Raw genomic sequence first — 9,949 nt, 5'->3', positions numbered from 1 at the left:
TCAGATGCATTTTCAAAGGCCAGACGAGAAGAAAGTCAGAGATGCCAAGAAACAGGTTTATGTCTTGTTTGAACCGACTGCACCAAACCTGTTTCTTGGAATGGCTACTGGACCATACAGTTCACATTTGCTGATGAATTTCTGTGTGCTTAGTTATAATCTTTGACATGCAGAAATCAGATAAACTGTACACACTTTTTCATTTGTCCACATTGAAAACAGGACAGTCATTTTGATTTAACCATCTAATGTCAACATCCTGTAAGCAAGGAGAAGAAAAGAAACACTGCCATATTTGCAGTGTTTCTTTTCTTGCTTTATTTATGCAATATTTCATTGAGGTTGGCATAATTTTTTCCAAAAAGATCTGTTACTGTGCTTTTCAAACAGCTCTCTCTCTCTCTCTCTCTCTCTCTCTCATACACACCAAAATAAAAAATATTATTATAGTAGTTATCACATTTTTGTGAGTACAGTACAAACAGACAATCCAACCAAAAGATGTAGAGTATCCCTCTGACTGCAGGAAACTAAGTGACTAAGAAATAATGCACAAATATTCTGGTCTATGAAGGTGATTAACCTGAAATTAGTTTCAAAAGTATGCTGAACAATAAGCACATGCACATGGGAAGGGCTAACAGAGCTTCAGATGGGAATGGCATTTGACTGGCATCTGCAGAAAATGCCTGTGTGCACTACTGCTCAAGAATTAAAAATTTTCAAATCAACAACTGTCAATGTGCTGAAGATGAGAAGTTCAGAGTGAAAATGAGCCCAACAAATGATCAGGCAGGTGAAAAAAATACTGACTGACAGAAGCTCATGGGCTTTGACACAGCTGGTTACATCTCACCATAAGACTCTAGAGCAGACATTTCCAACTGGTGTGCTAAAAAATTTAACACATTCAGCTCCCTCCACCAAGCTTTGGTGATGTATGGCTCCCCACTATCTTAGCAAATGATCACCATAAAGTGCAGTCTACAGGTAAATACAAAGTAGTCAATTCTGGAAACCATAGATGGTCTTGTTATATTCCACAAAGCCAGGTGGTATCCTTATAATAAACCTGCCCGTTGCACTTGGTGGTCAAAATGCACCGTAATCCAACCTACCAATTGCACTTGGCATGTGTCTCTAGAGCTAATAATGAGTCTGGGGTTTATTCCTAGAATTCTTTTCTCTTTACAATATTGGTGTTGCAAAGAAAAGGGTATAAATTTATGAAAAAGGCCAAGTGATCAGGTTGCAGGAAGTGTAACAATTGGACAGCAGGGTCTGGGGGAGAGGGTTGTGTGTGTGAAAGTTCACAAATGAACTTGACTATCAGTGAGCCTCCTACAATTTTAGTAAAATTGTGAGACTGCCACCAGTAATGCAGAAACATTTCACTATTCTTGATTTTGTTCAAATTGAAGTTACAATAGACAAGAAGTCAGATGAAATGTTGACAACGTAATGAACGTCAATCAGAATGATTGTTCCCAAAAATCTGAAATATAGTGTTACCAATATGTCTGCAAAAGTAACCTCACAAAATATGATGAATATATACCTTTTAGATTTATTTTTGGTAGTGACAAAAGAAATTCCAATCCTTTGTACCTTGTATGTGGATTAAATTAATAAGTATAAGAGCAACAAGGCTCAATATGTTCTACGTTATAAATCAATTAACAAATGAATAAGAAGCTTATCTCAATAATTATATGTAGAATGTGTCAATTTCGATACTCTGTTATCCAAATGAATTTAGTAAAATTACTTAAATGCATTTTTGCACCTGAAGGAAAATTGATGAGCAAACATATCAAGTGTCAATAGTTTTAGAGCTCCAAACCTGACCCCAAAATACATCAAATCATCAACCAATATTTATGAGTGAAGAAGACATTAGCATCACAAATAAAAATGAATACAAATATGATGTAATTATATTGACAAAGGTCATGATCGCAGTGTAGTACAAAGTGAAATGTGTGACAGAATTCTGTCACATTTCACACACACGTGCGTGCGCATGTGTGTAACTAGAGAAACCATATTTAAATTAGGCACTTCAATTAGGTTTACTAACTCAGTTCACAAAAAAAAAAAAAAAAAAAAATGTTTTAGAAAATTTTGCATCATAACATGTCCACATCCACACATATCAAATATGTGCTTGAATGAGTCAACCAAAAACTTTCCTAAATATTGATTTAGAACAGAAAATGAGTGAATAAGCATTTACACATTTAGCCAAATATAAACAACTGACACATGCTCATGAATGGCAACTTCCATTCATGAGCATGCTTCATTCCATTCAAAATGGATAACTTAAAAGAAAAAAAAAAAAAATCACAGAGAGGCAGAATTTAACGATATTGGGAGCACAATATGACCAAAAGGAAAGTGTTCTCTGATATGGAGAATGACTGGCAACCCTATTACCAAGATAAGAGGAGAATCATCAGGATGCATTTCTGAACACATTACAATAAGGAGATTTATTAAAATTTAAATAAAACAATTAAAATTATATTTTATAGGTTATGTTACAGTTTCTAGTTCATATAAAATTATTTTTTAAAATAAATCTCTTGAGTGTTCCCATTCATTCTTAATCTAAATTTACAAAGATGTGCAAATATCAAATATGTCAGCTTCCAAATAACTCGCTCCATATTTTGACCAAAATATTGTCATTCTCATTACTTTTCAGTGATACTGATGTCACTTGCTGCTTGTCTGACTTTGAACCACCTCTTCCAATAAGCTGTACATATGCTTTCCCATGTCCATGATCTTCTATCATGTTATCCAATGGATTTGGTACTTTACTAGTAAGAGATACTGGAGGTGGGAAATTACCAAGTCCTTTTGGACTGTTTGAAAAAACTGCAAGGTGATATAAAAGGTATTCCAACAAGTACATTTTGGTATAGTCAACGTCGTGGAAAGTGATAGCATGGTCACTACAACAATTTGCACCCTAAACATAAACAGGAAATAAATGAGTTTACATTCAAATAAAATTATGTGTATAAAAAAGTAAATTTGTTTCAGATAAAACTAGGCTGCAGTAAAATGGTATGGCAAATAAAAATTTGCCATTGCATTTTCCTAGTTTTACAGATAGGTAACTGAAGAAGCTAAATTTCAGAAATCAATTTAATCTTACATTGTTAATGTGTCGTCTAACACGCCATTGTTTTAAAAAATTTGTAAGTGAAATCAAATCCTCCTGTATACCTTTGCCCACTAGTATTCTCAAATTGGTTATACAGTATATTCTAGTTTCATTTTAAAATATTATGAATTACAAAATTTTTTTTTTGGCATTTAACAGATGCAAGGAAAGCAAAAGAATCCACTATGCAACTCCTATTCTCATGTGACATCACTGAGGTGCCAATGACAGGCAGCTCTTTGGTTTTTCCAGCTTCACAGAAATTAAATATGAATAGCTGATAAAAAAGCAGGCACTTTGCATCTGCCAGATGCCATGCAAGTGTCTGAGTTTCAATTCAGGGGATAAGCAATTTTGAAATACCAAAAATTACAATAAAATATTCTTTATTATTGTTGGTTTCTCTCATTTGCATTTATTTGTAATTTTGTAATTGAGTTTAGGAAATCATTAATATTACACCCTTTTCAATTCAATAAAAATGCAAATTTTTTTTTTTTATATAATTAAAAATATCAGCTTAAAAATTCCAAAGTGTAGTATCTCACAAACCCCTTTTTTCCATTCCATTTGTTCCATTTAGGGGCATAAGTGATTGAATATTAAAATGCATATTTAAAGTGTCAACCTTTTTTTTTTTTTTTTCAGGAAAAAAAAAAAATGCGCTCGATCAAATTACGACAGGCAGGAAATTAAAAAGCACTTTAAAAAAGTTTAAGCCTCTTAAGGAAATTGCATCATAAACAACCAGATCTTCAAATGTACTGTTGAAATTGCAAATCTCTTATACCCATGGGAATACAGGTCACTATGACAGTAACAATCGTTCCTGCTGGACTATCAGCCTTCCACTTACTATTTTCTTCCATGCTATCCTATTTTCTGTTAAAGCTTTAGTAAAAGCTAAGGTAAGCCTTCTTTACTCTAATGATTATTTGACTCCACCCACCAACCATCCCCTTTGCCCACCTCTAGGCCTAATTACCCTTCATTTTTGCTTTGAATATCTGTTTATCTAATTTCTCTTATCCCATCCTTTTTCCATGCCCATACCATCTTGCGTTAGCTTCACATAGATTAACAGTAGCCGCGGGCAGAGGTGAAAGTGATTCTTGCACTGTTTCTATTGGAATGAGCAGCGGCCTGGAAAACAAGATGCAGGATATTTCAGAGACTGCTGGGAGTCACTGTGGTAAAAGTAAACACATGAGTTATTTTAAGGCAGCTAAGAATAGGAACAGTTGCATGTATACTTGCATATACACCAATGCTACGAGTTTGGTAAATAAATTTGATGAATTTGAGGTGTTGGTCAAAACATTCAAGGCAGATATTCTTGGTATATCAGAGACATGGTGTCACACAGATATAAGGAATGCAGAACTGGAATTTGGGGAGTACAATGTGCACAGGAAGGATAGGAAGGGAGGAGGAGTTATGCTATTAGTTAAGAAAAACACACAAAATCCAAAAGAAGTGCAACCAGTCAACATCGCTGGACAGTGCAGTGTCGAATCAGTTTGGTGTGACATAAGCACTGGGAGAGTAGGAGTGTGTCATAGGCCTAATGACTCTAAGTATAATAAAAAACTGTACAGGGAAATAGAGTGGGCCAGTAAATCAGTCTTATAATGGAGAATTTTAATTTCCCAGATATTGACTGGAATTTGTGGGTTGGTCACTCACACACTAGCAAGACTTTTGTGGGTTTATTGGATTATTGTTTTCTACAGCAGCATGTTCGGGAGGCAACTAGAGGGAATAATACTCTTGATCTGATTATCAGTAGTGATTCTTCATGCATTAAGGATCTGCAGATAAAGGAACCACTAGGTGGCAGTGATCACAGTGTGCTGAAGTGGGATTTACTCAAAGAGGTAACTACCATCAGGGGTAAAGGGAACGGTTTTTGCTTTCGTAAAGGCGACTACGGTGGTCTGAGACAGTATTTAAATTCTATACGATTGGACCAACTGATGATGTTACCAACAGCAAATTCAAAATGGGAGGCATTCAAAGAATTAATCTTGGAAGCTACTAGACTTTACATACCAACTAAGAAATATTGTTCAAGGTTTAGGCCTAAATGGATGTCAGACGAACTAATGAGACATGTGACAGAGAAGAAAAATGCATGAGATACATATAAATTAATGGGTGACATGGAAGCCTATGATAGATATCAGCTGGTCTATAACCAAGTCACAAAGGAGATTAGGCAGGCAAAGGCAGATTATGAGAAATTTTTGGCAAAGGATGCGAAGAAAAACAGCGGAATTCTTTACCTATGTAAACTCTAGAAGGAAAGGGATGAATCGGATTGGTCCACTTGATATTGATGGGTCAACTGTTGATGATCCTTCTCAGGTAGCTAACAAACTGAATGAATATTTTACATCGACATTCACACATGAGGAGTTATTCAGCGAGGGGAATGCCAGAGATGTATTCAACTCTGGCAGTAAGCTACAGAATCTTGTAATAACTGAGAGCAAAGTGGAGGAGAAATTGTTGAAGATAAATACAAGAAAGGCACCTGGGGTGGATGGGATCTATCCAGTTATATTAAAGGAGGCAGCAAAGGAAGTAAGCCGACCCTTAGCCATAATTATGAGAGCTTCCTTGGACACAGGGGAAGTACCCATGGGCTGGAGATGTGCAAATGTGGTCCCAATTCACAAATGAGGATCAAAGGGTGACACAAATAATTATAGACCTGTTAGTTTAACTTCTGTTCCTGGAAAATTAATGGAGGCACTGGTTAAAGAAGCACTGCAAGATCATCTAGACAAGACTTCAGTCATAGCTCAGACACAGCATGGTTTTGTTAAGGGGAAGTCTTACCTGACCAATTTGATTGGATACTATGATGCAGTCACAAAAGAACTGGATGCAGGGAATAACTTTGATATTATATACTTGGATCTTAGAAAGGCTTTTGATACTGTTGCACATGGAAGACTGCTGCACAAATTGGAGCAGTGTGGCACTGGAGGCAAATTGCTGCTATGGATAAAGGGATGGTTCAGAGGGAGAAGGGAGTGGTAATCAATGGACACTGCTCTTTGTGGACTAATGTTATTAGTGGAGTTCGTCAGAGTTCAGTGTTGGGTCCATTGTTGTTTTCTGTATTTATAAATGATATTGATGATGGTATATCAGGCTTAATGTCCAAGTTTGCAGACGATAAGAAGGTTGGCAGGGTTGTTAAGGACACTAATGACAGTATGCTGTTGGAACAGGATCTAGAAAAGTTGAGCAGATGAGCTGAGAGGTGGCAAATGAAGTTTAACATTGACAAATATAAAGTACTACATATGGGAAGCAGTAACCCCAGAGTAACGTTTCAACTGTATAGTACTACACTGACAGCGGTAGAGAATGAAAAGGACCTGGGGGTAATTGTGCAGGCAGATAAAGTTTTCTGAGCAATGCAGATGGTCTGCAAGAGTAGCTCATGGTGTCTTGTCAATGGCATACAGAAATTTTTTTAGCCGGGATAAGGAGGTGATTATCTCCTTGTATAAGGCAATGGTCAGGCCACACCTTGAGTACTGTATACAGGTCTGGAGGCCTCATTTTAAGAAGGATGTAGAGCTGTTGGAACGAGTACAGAGAAGGGCAACAAGATTAGTGAATGGAATGAAGGGTTGCTCTTAAGAAAGGCTCAAGTTTTGCAGATTATAGTGTTTGGAGACTAGACACCTGCGAGCTGATCTGATTGAGGCGTATAAAGCCCTGAATGGTTTGAGCATGCTCAATGCTGATTGAATTCTTCCTCTTACTCAGAGTAATCATCTGAGAGGGCATAAATTCAAATTGAGGAAAGACAGTTGTAGGATAGATGTGCAGAAGTTTGTCTTTAGCCAGTGGGTAGTTGATTGGTGGAACAGACTTCCATCTTTTGTTGTGGTAGTTGATAGCCTAAATAAATTTAAAGCTGAGCTGGACAGGTATTTGGTACGAACGGAGGGGTGAAATGGGAGCAGTTTTTTTTTGGCTGATGCTGCATAAGTTTGCTTTCTTGCATCGTATGCCTCTAATAATGCTAATGCTAACTTACTTTTCCGGCTGGATTATCATTACCAAGATTTTTTTTTCTTTTTATTTCTTTATTTGTAACATGTTCTTTCCACCGCTTCAATCTGTTAGTTCCATTTATTTTTCTTAAAATTGTCAGTGCTGAAGATCTAATTTTTGATTACTTTATTTCATAGCCAGCACTCAGCCTTATAAGTTAAAACAGGCTGAAAAAAAACTGTAAATCCTAATTCTATCTTTTGTCTTATTTCTCTTCAAATTGAATTTATTTTATTTATTTATTTGTTATTTGGTTTTTTTTTAGGAGCATTAGCAACTAAGGCCATATTGCTCCGGGGATATGCGGTGGTCATTCCCTGACCTTTCTGCATCCTCCGTATTTGGTGGCTCACGGGCTCGAACCCCAGTCTGATCAAGAAGCATGTGCTATGCACTGCTGCTCCTTCCCACCTGGCTACGGAGGCGCGCTTAATTTGTTCATCAGCTTCTTACACTTCCTGCTTTACTCATTCTATTGTTTATTTCATGTATAATCTAAAAACTTTAATTATGACTGTTCTCTATATGTGCAAAATTAATAATTCATTTCAATTTTTGATTATTTTAGTGTACACTATATTTTTCTTGCTTACCCAAAAATTTTGTTTTTGAGTAACTAATTTCATACCAAATTCTCTACAACCTTTAATTCATTCAGATTCTAAAAGATCTTGCAACCAGCACAATATCATTAAGTTTGATCATAATTATATATCTTCTATATATAGTAATGATTCAAAATCTACAACCCTCATGCTAAACATTACCAGTAACTTACATTCTTTTATTAAATGGTCCATAAAAATTATAAAAAAGAACTGGAGATAAGGCATCTCACTCTAAGTTTAACTTTAAACCATTTTCCAACAGTGTCTTCAATTTTCCATTTTTATAGAGGTTCATTATTCCCTTAAAAGGTTTTGTTTGATGCCATATTTTTTTAAAATATGAAATATATTTATAGATACTTTATCGTGTGCTTTACCAAGATAAACAAATCTTATGTATAGGTTCTTGTTATGTTTCCAAGGCTTTTCTATAATATGCCTTATTGAAAATATTTAGTCCTAGTATTCCCATGTTTGGCCTAACTGTTCTTTCTCAAGAGTAAATAAATAAAATTTCTGTTTATACTCCAAGACGACCAAACGATCAGAGGAGTTCACAAGATAGGCAGAATACAAGAAACAGCACCGTATTCAGCAGTCATGGGCTTGAACCCCGGTCACTCAAGACACATGTACTTATACACTCATGTGCCTGGCCACTCAGCTACAGCAGCCGATACCTTGAACAATACTTCTAATCCTGTTTAACTTTTCCACTAAGAAAAAAGTAGCTGATTAGGCAAATTTATATTTAGAAATTGTAAAATCTAAATAGTAATACTTAGTCTAATTTTTAACAAAAAAACTCAAAAATTTTAGTCCAAACATGGCAAAAAAAGTCTTAACAACAAACAGCCTATATCTAAAAATAAGTGAGATAAACCCCAGCGTATTTTTCTGACAATATACGTAAATATAACAATGTACATAAATCAAACAAGAAAACAACTAAATTACTAACTAGACATTATAAATGAAATCCTTACCTCATTGCTAAGAAACATACTAGTCCTCCAATAGGATTCAAACACTGAAATAGAGCCAGGAATCAGCAGTTTTTCCACAGAAAATGGATTAAAACGTCCCCGAAAATATGAGTCTCTGGTATCAAGAGGTGTAGCACCAAATTTCTTAAGCAATTTTCCAATGCCTTGGTCATAATTCCATGATGAACTGGAGGCACTGGAACAAGTTTTTCCATCAGGAAACTCCTCATATAGCAAAGCCATAGTGCCAGCACTCAATGCAATACCTGCAGTCCCAAGGTTATACACATCTGAAAAATCTTTTACTGGGTGACCAAGGTAAAACGGCTGACTACTGTTCAAAGGTGCAACATAATAGCGAAGATTTTCAATTAGGGCAAATGTCATATCATCAACAATAAGTACCCACTTGAAAGAATTTTTATATTTTTTCCAGATATGAACAGATGCATAACAAAAAGACTCAAAGGATCCTGCAAGTGGAATTTTTAAAACTGGAATTTTTTCATCCATAAATGATCCAAAGAAAACTGCATAATTGCAGTGTTTGGACCACGTATTTTTAATTGCTTCAGCATTTTTATGACTCTTTACAAATATTATACACAACACAGGAACTCTGTAAAACAGAAAATTATTTTCAGTTTTTCTAAGGCCTGTTTTCTTCTCAAAAACAGTTTCTTCAGAAATATGTTTCTGTTCAAATCCCTGAGACTCTAGCCACTTGTTATAACCAGTATTATGCAAGGCTGCCGAATAATGACTATACACTATTGATAGCTGTACTGTTTGCTCATACTTTCTCCACACAAAAGCAAACAGTATTCCAGAGATGCATGCACAAGCAAAAAGGAAAATTCTATTGTGAAAGGCACTGCAAAACTCCATTGTAACTTCTTAGTTTGAGAGGCCACAATTTTGCATCATATTTCAATGATCACATTATTTCGATAATATCATCCACATCATCTTCAAGCACTTCCATTTTGCCTAGTGGAGGAGAAAAAACAGTGTTTCTAATATTTTATAATTTATACAAAGACATGAAAAATGTTTTAAATATTTTAAAAATGCACTTCGATCAGGGTGGTCAATTT

The 9,949-nt window shown here is 35.5% G+C and overlaps 1 protein-coding gene across 1 annotated transcript; it reads right to left on the bottom strand.

The window, feature by feature from the left end:
• Positions 1-2,629: 2,629 nt before the first annotated feature.
• LOC150079583 (glycoprotein-N-acetylgalactosamine 3-beta-galactosyltransferase 1-like) lies at positions 2,630-9,740 on the bottom strand. Its single transcript, XM_090383126.1, has 2 exons — positions 8,853-9,740; positions 2,630-2,980 (listed from the first exon to the last, which is right to left on the bottom strand). The coding sequence occupies exons 1-2, from the start codon at positions 9,738-9,740 to the stop codon at positions 2,648-2,650; spliced, it is 1,221 nt and encodes a 406-aa protein (XP_090239252.1). The 3' UTR covers positions 2,630-2,647.
• Positions 9,741-9,949: the final 209 nt, after the last annotated feature.

The sequence above is a fragment of the Mastigoproctus giganteus genome, chromosome 10 (assembly GCF_048544385.1).
Source record: "Mastigoproctus giganteus isolate SK-2022 chromosome 10, ASM4854438v1, whole genome shotgun sequence".
In the NCBI taxonomy this organism is placed as follows: domain Eukaryota; kingdom Metazoa; phylum Arthropoda; class Arachnida; order Uropygi; family Thelyphonidae; genus Mastigoproctus; species Mastigoproctus giganteus.
Note: the sequence above shows the minus strand (reverse complement) of the source record. Positions and strands in the feature narration are given on the sequence as shown.